The sequence below is a fragment of the Ambystoma mexicanum genome, chromosome 2p (genome assembly GCF_040938575.1).
Source record: "Ambystoma mexicanum isolate Mex_15411 chromosome 2p, UKY_AmexF1_1, whole genome shotgun sequence".
Classification (NCBI taxonomy): domain Eukaryota; kingdom Metazoa; phylum Chordata; class Amphibia; order Caudata; family Ambystomatidae; genus Ambystoma; species Ambystoma mexicanum.
In genome coordinates, this window is record NC_090923.1 from 440,291,523 (window position 1) to 440,308,953 (window position 17,431).

Sequence of the window (17,431 nt, forward strand, 5' to 3'; positions counted from 1 at the left end):
CAGACTTCCTGGCTGACTTGAACTTGAGGGGAACCATCTCCAGTTCTGGAAGCACCTCAAGACCTTCCTCTTTGCTTCTGCTTACTCTCTGCCTCTCCCTTGCAGAATTCTTCACTGGAACTGCACAGGACCTGCTACTGGGACACTCTCACCAACCTCGGTCCCTGGCCCAGCCACTGTCCACTTGCACTGCCACCCTGGCAACCCCTGCACTGCAGTACTGTCTCTCTATCCCTACAGCCCTCCCTTCCCAGCACTTGTCTGCACTTATCTTTGCAGTTGCCACCAGGCGACCTATGTATTATTCTTTTGGCCTACTTCCCCTGTACTGGACTCCCCCCCCACCCTTCCCCTTGCACTTTTCCCTTCCCCCTACCCCTGCACTTGCACAATCTCAATGACACCTGGCCTAGTAGTACCGTTCTCTGTGTTCCCTTGTTCCCCCCCCCCTGCCTCATTGGGCCTTGGAATACTTGTGTATGGCCCATGTCATGTCACATGTCATTTGTGTGCATTTTGGTTGCACAGGATAGCTTGTGTTTAAGTAGCTAGGGATGCAGACGATGTGGCACTTCCATGGCAACTATCTCAGGGTGGTAGGGTTGTGACAGTTGACTGTCACTTTGTCATCATCGATTGTCACCTGGTATGTGCCAGGCCTGTGTGCACTCCGCAGGGGTGGGAGTTTAGGTGAAAAATGTGGCCACAAGCTGGGTCCGGGCTTCCTCGCCACGTGCCCTGTCCCCTCCCATGGGCAGCGCCTATGCCTGTGGTTGGGGATGTGGGGGCACCACCATGTCCACCGGGACGCCCTGCCGTGTTGCAACATTGTGAAGGACACATGCTGCCACAATGATCCTGCACACTACTGGTGGTGCATAGAGTAGTTGCCCACCAGAGCGGTCAAGGGAGCGGAAACGTGACTTGAGCACTCCGAATGTGCGCTCCACTATGCCCCTGGTTGCAATATGGGCGGCATTGTATCTTACCTGGGGTGGTGTGGTGGGGTTCCGGATTGGCGTCATCATGTGGTTGCTCAGAGGGTAGGCACTGTCCCCTGGGGAGGTGATAATAATTGAGATTATTAGGGTTGGGATATTTGTCTGTGTGTGACTTGCATGCATGTGCAAGGGCATTTGTACTGACCTAGGAGCCATGTGTCGCCATGCTGCCCAGCTTCCAGGGCCCGGCTCAGGGCGGACATTCTGTATATGAAACTGTCATGGGTGGAGCCAGGGTAGTTTGCATAGACAGAGGTGATGATTCCCTTTGCATCGCATACCACCTGTACATTGATGGAATGCCAGTGCTTGCGGTTTCGGTAGATGTGCTCAGTGGCCCTAGGTGGACGTAGGGCCACATGGGTGCAATCTATGGCACCGAGCACTTTGGGGAAGTGTGCCACCCTGAAAAAATCCAGGACAACGGCCTGCCTTTCTGCGGTTGTTCTGGGCATGTATATGTGCCTGCGGACTGAGGGGCACGCTGTCATGATTGCCAGTACCTGGTGTAGGCAGCGTGACTGCGTGGCCTGTGAGACCCCCCCCACTATGGCAGTGGTCCGCTGAAACGACCCAGTGGCCAAAAAATGCAAGACATTGAGCATCTTCTCCAAGGGGCTCAATGCTTGGGAGCAAAGGGTGGGGGATGTGAGGTCATCTTCCCACTCCCTGACCAGGTCTAGGATGATATGGGGTGGAAACCTATACCTGCCGTAGACCTGGTCGTCAGGCATCCCAAAAAGGCTTGTCCGTGGTGCAAAAATGCGTGCCCTGGCTATTCTCCTCCTCCTGCGGTGTCCCACAATCAGTGCAGCAACAAATGGGGCATTCATCGTCGCTGTATATACGCGTTTGTTGTTTGCGCGCACTTTTATGCTGTGCGCGGGCGCGGGACGCCTCCGTGTGGGCGGACTCGTTGGTTTCCCGTATTCGGGTGTCATCGCGTGTGATCCGAGGGGAGCGAGCGTACACGCGATTGGCCTGGCCATCGTGTGTTTCGGGGTGCGCGGGTAGTTCCACACGCCTTTGGCCTGGGTACGTGTGTTTCGGGGTGCGCGGGTAGTTCCACACGCCATTGGCCTGGGTACGTGTGTTTCGGGGTGCGCGGGTAGTTCCACACGCCATTGGCCTGGGTACGTGTGTTTCGGGGTGCGCGGGTAGTTCCACTGGCCTGGGTACGTGACGCCATTGGCCTGGGTACGTGTGTTCCGGGGTGCCGTGAACTTTCACACGCGATTGGCTGAAATCCACGTGTGTTCTGTCATCACGTGCAATGAGGGATACTCCCTCGCACGTCACGTCACAGACGCGCTCACGCGCTGAGGGCCTTTGGTCCAATGAAAATGCGTATGCGTGCAGACGCGCTTACGCGCTAAGGGCCTTTCCTCGATTTACACGCTGACGTGCAGAATTTTCACGTGCCAAATCACTCCGTATCAAGCTGGCCACGCGTAAGCACACGGAAGACCACGCTCTTGCCCAGAAGGCCGAACTACTGCCCCCCAGAGCCCCGAGCACGCTCCCACCTGCCATCTGCTGCTGCCTGACTGCCTGCTGCCCACGTGCCCTGCCATTTGCTGCCTGCACATCAGCCAGGGGTGCTGTTGGTGTGACCACCCCTGCTGGAACCAAAGACTCCTGACTGGGATTCCATCGCTCCACAGCCCAGCCCCAGGACCCAGTTGCCCACCCACTCCTGCCTCTGGGGTTGTCATGTCGGGGCAAACTCCATCTGTGACCACTGACAACCCCCTGCCAGAGAGGCAGAGGGGCACCAGCTTCAGTGCCACCGAAGTTGGTGTCCTGGTGGAGCAAGTCCTGGGGCAGTATGATGCCCTCTTCGGAAGTTCCCGCGCCGACAAGGAAGGACGGACTCGGATCTGGACTGACATCGTGACTGCCATCAACGCGGAGGGGGTGGCAGTCCGCGACTTCCAACATGTCAAGAAGCGCTGGGAGGACTTCAGGTCCAGACCCTGAACAAGGCCCGGCGCCTCTTGAAGGCAGCGGATGCCAAGGGGCGCCGGGGCCACTTGTCGGAAGAACAGATGGGGGTCCTGGAACACATATCCCCAGCGCTCCACGTCCAGGTCCTTGAGAGGCAGACCCGTCTGGAGTCGAGCGGTGAGTGTACATGCATCCTGATTGTGAGATGTGTGTGTGGTGATTGTTCAGTAGTGTGCAGGTTGCACATCTGTTTGTATGGGGTTGAGTATGGGTGCGGGTGTACAGGTCCGTGGGGCTGACACATGCGAGGGCTGTAATGTGTGAGACATGGATGGTGCCTTTGTGTGTGGGCTTGCATGCCAAATGCAGTTGTGTGGGCACACAAGTTTGTATGAATGTGTATGTGAGTAGACATGTCCGTGATGTCACGCATGTATGTTGTTTTCAGCTGCATGTATCAGCGCTGTGTACATGTGCATGTGTGTGTATTTGACAAGGGTGCAACAGTGATGCAACATGGATGCATGTGACAGCGGTATGTGGAAGCCTGATGGGCAGATGTGACATGGATGCCCGTCTGAACACTGCGACACTTGGCAGAGGTGTACACATGCATGCAAGTGTGGTGGTGTGTGTACATGTGTGGTGCACTCCCTGTGTTGCATGTGATGTCTGGCTCACCTTTGGCTGCTCATGCTGTTGTATGTGTATGGATGGTGTTGGCAGTTGCGATATGGCTGTGGTATGGCTCGTGTGTGCGAGTTGTAATGACATGTGTGTTGGGGATCGTGATGACATGTCTGAGGTTTGCCAATGCCACTCATGTACAACTGTCATGTGTGTATGTGTCCATTGTACATTGCCCTGATGCGTGTGTTTTGTTTCTCCCTGTCTGCAGCGTCAACTGATGAAGAGGGCGGAGAAGGTGCTGTGGAGCACAGCAGCGGGGATCCCACCGCCAGCCGGAGACGCAAGGCCCGGCTCCCCTCCCATGTTGTCATCTCGTCGGGGAGTGAGGAGTCCGGTGCCGCGTCCCAGGCCGCAGCTGCCGGGGGGAGGTCCAAGAGGCGGAGGTTGCAGTTGGACTCCTCGGCAGCAGAAGGGGCAGCTGGGACCCCACAGGGCCCAACGGGGGAAGATGGCACAGAGTCATCCAGGTTGGTGGGGGGTTTGGTGGAGGAGGAGGCCGTGCAAGCACCAGAGACGGGGTCTGGGGGTGGGGATCCCACTGGTGCTAGTGGTGCAGTGCAGGACCAGGGACAGGAGGCAGCACAGGCCGCCGCGGAGGTGCCTGTGTGCAATCCTGTCCCTGATCCTGTCCCTGCATCATCTTGCACCAGCAGGGATGCCTATGTCCAGACCAGTTTTCAGGCAGGGGATGAGCTGACGTCAACTGGCCTTCCTCTGCCTGCGGACGTGGCTATCCAGGCCCGGGTTGAGCCTGTCCTGGCTGGTGTGGCGTTGCGTCAACGGGCCATGCGAGGTGACCTGCAGTCTTTTCATGAAGAGACTGCACGTCATCTCGAATGGCTCGTTGACCACGTCAGCCTGCTGGGACAGGTCACCCAGGCCGGATTCCTCCGTCTGATGGGGCTTGCCATGACCCCCTCCTCAGCTGGACCCCCTACGCGCCAGTCGTCCTCTGTGCCATCTTCCCACCCATCAGTCACCTGGGTGCCCTGTGGAGCTGCCTCTGACGGTGCGGCCAGGCTGGTGGAGGAGGCATCCCTGCCACAGTCGGGAGTCGGACGTCCAGCAGGGGTGGCCACGTCAACGACTGCACCCCAGCCGGCGGAGGATGTGCAGGCAGCAGGAGGCAGTGCAGGGGCAGAGGCACAGCAGCAGCAGCACCATGGTGGGAGCCATGAAGGCTCGGGGCCTTCGACATCGGAGGGGCAGGCATCGGCCGGAGGGCAGGAGGACCCAGGACAAAAAGTGTCTTCCGTGTGGCAGCGGTTGGGCCACGCCATAGATGCGGAGCGGCAGCGGGCGGAAGAGGCACGGCTCTCAATGGTCAGGGCGGAGAACTCCATGCAGAGGGCCCTGAGGCGGGCCGAGTGCCTCGAGGCAATCCGCAGGGGTTTGGAGGTGGACACGTCGACGGCCCTGCGGACCCTCGGGGCCATGGAGGAGGACCGCCTCCGGGACATTGAGGAGGAGTTCGATGATGCCCTGGCCCGGCACATCCAGAAGTGAGCCGTGGAACTAGCCCGCTGCCCTTGTACATAGTTATGTAGGTAGTGTTAGGTTTCATTTTTGTTTTTGTTTCATTTGGACCTTTTGGACATTGGCCACATTTTTGTATATATTTTTTTTTATTAGTTAGTGTAGTTAGATAGGTTTCCTTTATTTTGTTGGGATAATGGACCCTGGCTTCTTGCATTGTACATAGTTGTAGACTTGTACATACTTTCTTTTTTAACATTCTCCATGGATCAATGGCTTTTATTTTTATTTCCCATTGGATTTTGTTTTGTGGACATTGACTTTGTACAACATTACTTTGGATTTCAATATATTTTTATTTTTTTTATTTTGAACGGACATGCTTCTTTTCATTTTTTTACATTCACATTTCTGTTTCTTCATTTTTGATTCTATTCATGTTTCCTTTAATACATTATTTTTTTGTTGAACTTCAATGTGTGGTATCTCATTGTTTTCATGCATTTCATGTTATGTGTTTTGAGATTCACTGACACCCATTGGGTGTATGTGAGGGACATGTGTTTGTTTCGGAACTTCCAATTGGTGTTCTGTGATGTGATTGCAAATTATGAGTGGGTGGATGCAATACTCGGGTGGGTGTTTTGCATTTGGGGGCTGACCATAGAGACCAGGGTTCTGGATTGTGATGACATGTTGGGTGGGGAACATGAGTTGGACATGGGTGGGGGCCTGGTGGAGGCTGCCCCTGCACTGCTGGGGGGTGGGGGTGCAAGGGGACATGAGTGGGACATGGTTGGGGGCCTGCTGGCAGGTGCCCCACAGTGCTGGGGGGTGGGGGTGCAGGGGGACATGAGTGGGGGCCTGCTGGGGGGTGGGGGTGCAAGGGGACATGGTTGGGGGCCTGCTGGCAGGTGCCCCACAGTGCTGGGGGGTGGGGGTGCAGGTGGACATGAGTGGGGGCCTGCTGGGGGGTGGGGGTGCAAGGGGACATGAGTGGGACATGGTTGGGGGCCTGCTGGCAGGTGCCCCACAGTGCTGGGGGGTGGGGGTGCAGGGGGACATGAGTGGGGGCCTGCTGGGGGGTGGGGGTGCAAGGGGACATGGTTGGGGGCCTGCTGGCAGGTGCCCCACAGTGCTGGGGGGTGGGGGTGCAGGGGGACATGAGTGGGGGCCTGCTGGGGGGTGGGGGTGCAAGGGGACATGAGTGGGACATGGTTGGGGGCCTGGTGGCAGGTGCCCCACAGTGCTGGGGGGTGGGGGTGCAAGGGGACATGAGTGGGGGCCTGCTGGGGGGTGGGGGTGCAAGGGGACATGGTTGGGGGCCTGGTGGCAGGTGCCCCACAGTGCTGGGGGGTGGGGGTGCAAGGGGACATGAGTGGGGGCCTGCTGGGGGGTGGGGGTGCAAGGGGACATGGTTGGGGGCCTGGTGGCAGGTGCCCCACAGTGCTGGGGGGTGGGGGTGCAAGGGGACATGAGTGGGACATGGTTGGGGGCCTGGTGGCAGGTGCCCCACAGTGCTGGGGGGTGGGGGTGCAAGGGGACATGAGTGGGGGCCTGCTGGGGGGTGGGGGTGCAAGGGGACATGGTTGGGGGCCTGGTGGCAGGTGCCCCACAGTGCTGGGGGGTGGGGGTGCAAGGGGACATGAGTGGGGGCCTGCTGGGGGGTGGGGGTGCAAGGGGACATGGTTGGGGGCCTGGTGGCAGGTGCCCCACAGTGCTGGGGGGTGGGGGTGCAAGGGGACATGAGTGGGACATGGTTGGGGGCCTGGTGGCAGGTGCCCCACAGTGCTGGGGGGTGGGGGTGCAAGGGGACATGAGTGGGGGCCTGCTGGGGGGTGGGGGTGCAAGGGGACATGGTTGGGGGCCTGGTGGCAGGTGCCCCACAGTGCTGGGGGGTGGGGGTGCAAGGGGACATGAGTGGGGGCCTGCTGGGGGGTGGGGGTGCAAGGGGACATGAGTGGGACATGGTTGGGGGCCTGGTGGAGGCTGCCCCTGGTGACTGGAGGGGTGGGGGTGGTGGGAGACATGGGTGGGGGCCTTGTGGAGGCTGCCCCTGGTGACTGGAGGGGTGGGGGTGGTGTGAGACATGGGTGGGGGCCTGGTGGAGGCTGCCCCTGGTGACTGGAGGGGTGGGGGTGGTGGGAGACATGGGTGGGGGCCTGGTGGAGGCTGCCCCTGGTGACTGGGGGGGTGGGGGTGCTGGGAGACATGGGTGGGGGCCTGGTGGAGGCTGCCCCTGGTGACTGGAGGGGTGGGGGTGGTGGGAGACATGGGTGGGGGCCTTGTGGAGGCTGCCCCTGGTGACTGGAGGGGTGGGGGTGCTGGGAGACATGGGTGGGGGCCTGCTGGGGGGTGGGGGTGCAAGGGGACATGTGGCTTGGCTGGGGGGCATGCCCATGGTGGATGGGCTGCCTGCGGGACATGACCAGGGGTGCAGGGTAGTCCCCTGTGGTGTGGGCTGCCTGCAGAGGTCGTGGAGGGGGTAGAGGGGAGACCTGGGAGGACCCACACTGGCAATTCACCTCTTCAACTTCCCGCACACCTACGTAATACACTGCCCCACTCGCACAGGCCCAATCGCGTGTAGGATTTCTCGCGCACCCCTGAAATCCACGTACCCAGGCCAATCGCGTGTAGAATTTCTCGCGCACCCCTGAAATCCACGTACCCAGGCCAATCGCGTGTAGAATTTCTCGCGCACCCCTGAAATCCACGTACCCAGGCCAATCGCGTGTAGAATTTCTCGCGCACCCCTGAAATCCACGTACCCAGCCCAATCGCGTGTAGAATTTCTCGCGCACCCCTGTAATACACGTACCCAGGCCAATCGCGTGTAGAATTTCTCGCGCACCCCTGAAATCCACGTACCCAGCCCAATCGCGTGTAGATTTTCTCGCGCACCCCTGAAATCCACGTACCCAGGCCAATCGCGTGTAGAATTTCTCGCGCACCCCTGAAATCCACGTACCCAGCCCAATCGCGTGTAGAATTTCTCGCGCACCCCTGAAATCCACGTACACAGGCCAATCGCGTGTAGTATTTCTCGCGCACCCCTGAAATCCACGTACCCAGGCCAATCGCGTGTAGAATTTCTCGCGCACCCCTGAAATCCACGTACCCAGCCCAATCGCGTGTAGAATTTCTCGCGCACCCCTGAAATCCACGTACCCAGCCCAATCGCGTGTAGAATTTCTGGCGCACCCCTGTAATACACGTACCCAGGCCAATCGCGTGTAGAATTTCTCGCGCACCCCTGAAATCCACGTACCCAGCCCAATCGCGTGTAGATTTTCTCGCGCACCCCTGAAATCCACGTACCCAGGCCAATCGCGTGTAGAATTTCTCGCGCACCCCTGAAATCCACGTACCCAGCCCAATCGCGTGTAGATTTTCTCGCGCACCACTGTAATACACGTACCCAGGCCAATCGCGTGTAGAATTTCTCGCACACCCCTGAAATACACGCTCCCCGCTCTGCGTTTGCTGCTGCCCTTTGCGCTGGATTGGGGATTTTGATGGCTTTTCCCTGCGCAAGGGGCGTTCTTCGGGGCGTAACTGACGCTGCTGCAGGGTCGCTGCGCCACTCTGCGCCACGGCTGGTTGTGGATGTTGGAATCCATGAATACGCTGTGCGCCTGAATGTGTTTCGGCGCACGCGGCTGGCGCAGACTACCGCACGCGCACACTGTGCGCCAGCCGCGTGCGCCACTTGTGCGCCGAATTCTATGAATTGGCCCCAAAATGTCAGAACCTATTGTTCCGTATAATATCATTTTAAATATCTTAAGAATCCCTCTGTCTTCATACAAATCATTGCTCTTGAAATATTAAAATACGGGGCCTCCCTAAGCCAATAATCTTACAAATGCCTCCAATACTTTCAAAATTGCCCCTCCTTACCTTATTCTATTCACTACTCTGCTTAGGGTGTAGTACTTGCCATTGTTCGCATGCCCCAATAGTATTAATGTGGCTCCAATTTTGTTATCCTATTGTTTATATAGCCAGAATGACATCACGCGCACGTGGTGTGTGATGTCACTTCCTTTTTGAAGTAAATATTGTCAAAACCTCTATGCAACCTTGCGGCCAGCTTCCTCGTTCCATTAGTTCTCCTTGTGGCGCATCAAGGCTAATCAGTCCCCCTATTTTACCCTAACTTTGTAACATATATATTGAATTATATTTGAATTATAGTGGATGATTATGTATTGCTTCATATTGAATTGAAGAATTTGTTTGTGAAAGGTTTGTTGTTAACCATGTCACAATAATAAAAGGACAAAATAAAATAAATGTGAGTAAGAACGAAAAATTGTTATTTCATTTCAGGATCTTTCTAGAGACTACAATCCAAGCAGAGGCAGTGACCAGGACCATGATGAAAGTGGGGAAATCCCTCTTCCATTTGGGACAAAATGTATTTTTATTCCTTCAAAGTCCATGACAAATCCATCTAAACTCAGTCTTGAGTAAACTGCCCATATTGTAGCAGCCCAGGGTCATGTCCATTCATCTGCAACATGTGAAAGAAGAACCGTCCACTATTTTGCTCCTCTGTAAATTGGAAGTGAAAAATTAAAGGTTTCATGTTCCGGTACAGGTTCAGGAACTGTGTGATCTGTTGGCTCTAATAGATGCAGTATCTTAGGAGACATTGGTCTCTTGAGCAGTTGTCAAAACTTCGAACCAAAAAAGAGCTGAAACTCATAGCATCACTCTCAAACTCTTTCCTGGGGAATTACACAATTTTAATGTAAATGAGATTCCTCTAGATGAAGTTACTGAATTGGAAATGAAGATACAGCCACCTTGAATCACAAATCTGGTGACAATTGTATCTCCTATGGACACACCTTTCTTACTGTGGAATGATTTACTTCAAAAGCTTTTGCATTTGATAGATAAATCAAACTGTGACATTTGAGCCCCCTTGTGACTGTCTTTTTTTAATATAAGGGTTTTGTAGCTTTATGTGGACTCAAACTCACCACCTAATCAAGTTAAAGAAGAGTGCAGATATTGTCAGATTGAATTTTACTTGTCGTCTGATTGAAAAACTATGCAGACGGAGTGGAAATTAATGTTCAACTCAAATTCCCAACATCATTGTCATATTCGTGACTCAATTGAGTCTGCAGTCCACCAGGTGTTTGAGCCAGCCCGACTGATGTTCCTATAATACATAAACACCCTGCACCTACATATCCCAGAGACAAAGGGCCTCATTACACGGAAGGCGGTAAACCATGGTGCTAATAGCACCATGGTTGCCGCCGGTACCATACCGGTACCACCATGGAGGAAAGGGGAATTACCACCCCATTCCAAGGTTGGCGGGGCGGTAATTCCCCCTTTCTCCATGGCCCTTCCCATTCCCATTTTTGCCCCATAGAGCATAATGGGGAAGGCGGTAATTATGGTACCGCAAATTGCGGTACCGTAATTAGCACCATGGCCCTTTGCGGGTCCCAACTTTAACGGCTGGTCTACACCAGCCGTTAAGGTCGGGTCCCGCAAAGGGACCTCGTAATCAGGTGCTAATGGGTTAACAGAGCCGCATACTTTTACGGCGCCATTAACCCATTAGCGCCAGGGTTGTAATGAGGTCCAGAGTCTGTGAAACAACTGAAAAAACCCTCTCTCAGGCTCCCTGCCTGGCGTATCCCATTACAAACACGGAGGTTTTCCTGGAAACAGAATTTTCTGTCACCTGCTTAACCACAGTCCTGTATCGGAAGCATGAACAAGTTCATATGGTCATTTCATAATTGATAAGACAGTGGGCCTCATTACGACCCAGGCGTTAAGGGGTTAACAGCGCTGTAAAAGGTGGCAGCGTTAACCCCTTACCGCCTAATTACGAGGTCCCTTTGCGGGTCCCCACTTTAACGGCTGGTTTTACCAGCCGTTAAGGACGGAACCAGCAAAGGGACTTTCGAGGTAATTACGGCACAGCAATTTGCGGTACCGTAATTACCGCCTTCCCCATTCCCATTGAGCCCTATGGGGCAAAACTGGGAATGGGGAAGGGCCAATGGTGAATGGGGAATTACCGCCCTGCCAACCATGGAATGGGGCGGTAATTCCACCATCCACCATGGCGCAATCGGTAAAATACCGGCATCAACCATGGCGCTAATAGAGTCATGGTTAACGCCTGGGTCGCAATGAGGACCAGTATCTGGCAAAATTAACATTAACTTTAATCACTGGGAAAAATAACAAGCAATTGAATATGACAAAAACATGAAATAAATGCTCATAATGACTACATCACAAGGAAATGAGAGTGGTATTTAATATTGGTACTAACTGACATTCAATGGTTCTGATTGGCCTGCCAGCCTCAATCCAACTCACCAATATCACATGAGTTCAGGTGAGACTATATTCTGCTGGCGAACCCTGAGAGAACTTCGAATTCTTGCAAATGGCCTACATGCAACACACACACACACACACACACATGAATACACAGAATTTCAACATGGCAGAATTGAGGAATGAAGGATGTGAATGAGGCTGTCAAAAAAATTGACAGAGGAGAAAGAAAATGCAGTCCAATGCAGTCCAATGCAGATCTGCAGAAACATAGTTTGTCCTGTGGTACGAGGGTGTTGGTAGCTCTGAAGTACCTTTTTGATCGTTTGAGCCAAAGGGTCAATTTTGAGATATTTGGTTCAAATGATTGGTCTAATACCAATAGGGGAGTAGAGGAATGTTGTAGGAGTGTGCATGGGTCTGTGTCAGCTTGCTTGTAACATGATTGTGTGTTGGAAAGGCTATGTGCAAATGTTGAATGGTGTGTCACAAGAATGGCCGATGATGGTATGCTATTGGCTTGCTTGTGTGACCTTGAGCCAAGGCTTTCTTCATTGCGTTTGAGAAGCGTTTTGGATGTATGGCAGGGTGCTTGTGCGTCTCATCCTGGACTCTAAATGTCAAGTGTACCCTGTGTGGGGGGCGGGGCAGTGGTTGGCAAATGCATTTCAGAATAAGAATGTGGGCTGTTTGCGTGCCATTGATTTGGGATCACCTGTGGACTGGTTACTTGGAGCTACCTATAGGTTGATAACTGGGGTGCCAAATGGAATGATGACTCACAGACACCTGCTGGGTGAAGAGTGAGTGCCAGAATCTTTGGAGAATCTTTGTTTATGACCTTCCATGCTGCTTGAGACATGAGTAATTGGTTCTAGTATGGATGACCTCTATGGTCCAGATGTGTGCCTTTGGCCATGGGTGGGGGGGCTGATGAGTGATTCTTATTTGAGGATGGTTAAGCAGTTACCTTTTTGTATTATTGACTAGTGCAAAATCCCATGTACACGGGCCAAACCTTTTTTGGGTGGAGGTTTCCCATTGTTGTGTTTGTCAAATTTCCATTGAGCCGCTTAATGAAATGAATTTCTGTTTATATGTTATATTTTCTTAGTGTATACAACTTGAAGTATGCTTTCAAAGGGGTATCCCTGTCTTGGGCATTTTCTGCAGCTAATTGTATGTTATCATTGTTGAAATACACATTTTGTTCGCCTTGAAGATGAACTTGAAGTCTTATTATTGTGTGTGTAAGGCAACAGCTGCATCTAGTGGTAATGATAGGCAAAGTTGGCAGTGTACTGCACAACTTGACGACTTATTGTTGTATGTGTAAGTCAACAGCTCCCTCTTGCGGTGGTAACAGGCAAAGTGGGCGCATGTGGGCTTCGGACAAACATACATCTGGCCTTTTATTATATAGTATGATGACTGCATTATGAATCTGGTGATGTGTTTAGGATTAAGGGAGGGTAACATTCGCTCTGTCTACACTATGCTCTTCTCCTTTGACTCATGTATTACTACAAGAGTGATGTATCTGGCCATGCAAGGTCTGATGGTGATGGTGTACTTTCTTTTTTATTTCGTTTTTTGTTTTGTCAGATTTGGTGGAGGTTCTTGGGACCTGGGCCATTGATTATGTGCTACGAGTCAGGTAGCATTGCTAGATTGGATAATGGGGTGGGGTTTGAATAGATACTGGTTGAATGATGCAGTGGGTTATGCAGCCACTGTGGACATGCTTGGAAGAGGATGTTGAGAGAGAATGGAATAGACAGATATGTGTATCAGGGTCAAAGTTATGCCTTCGATTGGCAGTATTGTGAGCCATGTGTACTTCAAGTTCAGTGATTGTGATCAGGGTGAATTGAGTTGTTAACCCAAGTAGTGCATATATATTGGGGAATAGAACGTTGTGTCCCCCATTATTTGGCACCGTGAGGGTTGGGCTAACTCAGGACATTTTTGCGGTGCGGGCTGATCCTCACAGTCTGAGATGATGTGAACTATCTGAGAGACTCTTCTGGTAGTACTAGCACTACTCGCGCGGTTAGTTATACGTTTGCTTTGGTTCTTGTTCCTTTGCACATGCAATGGTGTGTGGGGGGAGGAAGTCTGTTTTATTTACCTCCCTGTGCTGTGAATATCTGTTCAGTGATTAAGAATCATATACTTCGGGCAGACGAACATCCTTACGTGCATGCACAATGCATCACCATGGAGTGGTTTGTGGAATTATTATAATGGAGTGGTAATATTTCTTCCCTTTGGACAAAAAGTTGTTGCATAACAAGGTTTTTATGTGAAGATGTAACCGCTATGTTGAAAATGCTAAAACAAATATTTCAAACAAGAAAAAGATTCATATTCTTGTCATCGTGAGATATTTATGAGGAAGGGTTAAGATCTACAATTTGCCCTGCAATGTCAGATGTAATGCACATAAACAATAGATATGCTATGTGTGGGTATCCTAAAAGCATTGCATTTGACATTTGAAATTGAACATGTGTCGTGAATGTAGGCTATTAGTAGTAGGTACAATCTTGGAGGAAAAACAGTTAGGTGATCCCACATATGTTTGAAGAGAATGTTGGGGTCAGATCCTATGAAATTATTGAACACATGCTGTTATATGTTTATTTTCTGTATCGTTATCAATGAATTTAATAGCTACAATACTTTCTTATCAATCCAAGTTACATTTGTTTGGACATGCAGTAAGACGAGAGTTGCTAATCTGCAAACTGTTGTAAGATAGTCTATAGTAATGCGAAATAATAACCCGCCCGTGTGCTCTTCTGTCTTTCAGATCCACCCACGGGCCTAGCATTGACTGCACTAGATGAAAGCAGACCTGAACATTCAGTGAATTGCAGCAATGCACCTTTAAACCATCTATAACATTTCCAAGCCAAATGGATTTCTTACTTGCACTTTGACTTTTTCACAAAGAAGAACAGATGGGGTTCACTGGGCGAAAGGAAGCTTTCCATAGAAATATTAACTCATATTTCAGACTTTGCCATGGAAAAGGATGAAAATGATTCGCCCCGCAAGGTTTCGCAATGGAACTATTTGACCCACCCCCCTATGATTTGGATACACAAAAGACTTTGTAACTTAAAATACATAATCATCGTTCACCCTTTAACAGCTGGACGTCGTGCAGCTGTGTCAATTGTACCAACTAATATGGAGACAGCCAGCAGTTCGAGCCAACCGAATGCCAGCTGGAATAGGCTGCAGAAAATCCGTTCAAACATCGACACGTGTCTTAATAGAGTAAATGATGGCATCTGGAGCTTCCTTTTTATTTCAACTAATTTTTCAAAATGACAACAAAAAACTCGATGGCGTCGCTGTTTTTTTGTTTGTGCTAAGGAGGCTTTGATCCCCTCGTGCAATACTAGCATGCGAGCTTTGCTTACATATCCATACTTTATACTTGATATAGTATATACATATTTGATCCTAGACTCTTTCCAAAACATATTGTTTAAGCGTTATTGAATACAATACTAAGGAGTAAAGGGTGCATCGCGGGTGGACTGCCATCTGTTACACGAGTTTCTTTAGTTCGCTTCTGTTTGGTTGTTTACCCCCTTTGTAATACGGATGTAAATAGGATGTCTTCAAACTTTGTATAGAGTAAACCTGACAACTAGCCCCACAGTTCTGCAATGTTACCGTACATTTAAGGTTCAACAGAATGGCAGGCTGCATCTTTGCTCATTAATCTGTTACCAGTAACTACTTATGATTGATCTGGCTCTTGAAAACTCTCTGATTTCATACAGCATCTATATGTCGCTGCAAGCTAGAGACAAGTAATGATATTCGTTACATTTCATTATTTATATCCCTAAATTTGAGCATTAAAAGTGTTTAACTTTTTACATTGTGTTCAATGTTCTCATGTGTGATTGATTGTCTTTAACGTATTTGAACAGAAACTCTAGCTGGGATGGCGTCCATGAAGAATAATCCGCCCTTTGTTCAAGCACCCCAAACATGTTTCTATGTGAGCTAACTACTGTGGTATGTGGGGATCAGGCAGAGTGTGGAGACAGTGGGCAGTCCCTGGGAATACTTCATTTCATTAGAAACTGCTGGGTGCAAGAGCCTCTCCTCCTGATTGCGAACATCTGAAGCACAAATGCACATGCGGTTTCTTTGCAGATTGCCCTGCATACCATGGCAGCAGCCCCAAAGCTCCCGTGTGATAATGATGGGGCAACCTTCCCTTTTATGGAGAGGTACCTGCCAGCCCATCTCAAGGTAAGAATGCAGGGTAAAGTTGTGTGGATCTGACTGGACATCCTGAGAGAACTCCCTGTGCCAATTCTGACGGTGACCAGGTTAATTCTTCTGCCAGGGTGCATGAGTGCAGTGCACAGCTCCATCATACATTGAGGAGGACGCACATCTGTTCCTTCTTAACATCCTTTCCCCCTTTGCAGTTGCCAGACAGGAATGAGACAAATGTGAAAAGAAAACCTACCATGATCTACATTTGCCCCCACATTATAGTGGGGTCTTGAGTAGTGCATGCACCATGGCAGATACATGCAGTGTCATAGGGTAGACGTGTAAACACTAGAATAACACACACACACACACATTCCGTTTTATCGAAGGTACTTTCCAGCCACTTTTGGAATTCTGAAATTCACAAAGTCACATACCAAAACAGCGTCAATCGACCAGGTTTTGTCTTGCAAGCTGGCGCAATGTAGTATTATTTCTAAGCATAACCTTATAAAGAAATGTGCCCAATCCAAAAATGATGATGAAAACGACGTTTAATAAAATAGACAAAGTAATTTCCGGTCTCAGATACAGATTTTCAGGGTCTATTAAATTGCATCTATAATGAATGGACTATTTGTAGTCTGGCTTATCTCAAGAAAATCACTTACTGCAACATAGTATTACATTTGTACAGTTCTGTCAATATGTGTACTGCGTGCATAAACAAACATTAACAAAGCCAACATTTACATGTTCTAATTTCTTTCTGTATGAATGTGTTGCAAACATAGTGCCACACCTTAATTTATACAACCAAGGAAAAACAATGCATTTTAGACTTTTCAACTCCCCTCCTACCTTCCCCCCCCCATCACCGATTTCATCCCTTATCCAGTAACCTACTATTGGTATAGTGAAATTGTGTTCTGTTTTTTTGAAGTATGTCTATCGAATGGCTAGCTACTCACATTGCATGACAGTTACGTGCATGAAATGCAAGGAATTTCAATGAAAAGTCCAGGAACGTGAATGACGTTGCTAAAGGGCTGTCAAATCACATTTAGTATGACCACAATGCCACCTTTGCCATCAAATGCCATATACACACTCCATATGACAAAACGTCCATCAGATGCCCATTAGTATTTCAATGGCACACCACTTACTTAGTTGCTCATGATGTGCCCAGATATTCCCAGCATGCCAGACAATACCACCAAATAACAGATACTCATATAATATGAGAGTTATTATTCATCAAAAGCCATATACTTATGAAGGATGGCAGGCAGAGTCATAACATGGAAGGCACACATACATGCCATGTATTGCCATAAGGTGTGAAGAGTTTTGCAATGCATGCCATGGAAAGCTAATGTATATGATTTGATTCAACCTTTTGCAATTAAATACCAGGTTCCCTTATCGTATGCCAGACATTAGCAACACATGACCATGTATTCACATTATATAACAGGTACTCACTCAAATGATGCCAGTTATTGAAACACATTTGAGACATCGGGCCTCAATATAGTTTTGGCGATGCAGGACAAAAGTAGTGGTAATTCCATTTTCCCCACTTTATTTGGCTGTAAGGTAATTACTGCTGTTTTTCCTGCACCGCTGAATTATAAACTTGTAGGTAAATTGGAGGATTTACTGTGAGGAATGGCCATATGGCTAGGCTGCAGCAATCTGGCTTTTTTTGATTTTTATTAGTACACAAAATT

At 50.3% G+C, this 17,431-nt stretch overlaps 1 protein-coding gene across 3 annotated transcripts in view; it reads left to right on the forward strand.

Moving 5' to 3' along the window:
* The window catches only part of TAFA1 (TAFA chemokine like family member 1), a 2,040,488-nt gene extending 2,025,147 nt beyond the window's left edge, over positions 1 to 15,341 (forward strand). For all 3 annotated transcript variants that reach the window (XM_069643790.1, XM_069643792.1, XM_069643791.1), the window contains one exon: positions 14,257 to 15,341. Coding sequence is in view for 1 of the 3 variants with exons in the window: in XM_069643792.1 (XP_069499893.1) it covers positions 14,257 to 14,274 (18 nt within the window). In the remaining 2 variants the exon portion in view is untranslated. The remainder of the gene's footprint in view (positions 1 to 14,256) is intronic.
* The last annotated feature ends 2,090 nt before the right edge of the window (positions 15,342 to 17,431 follow it).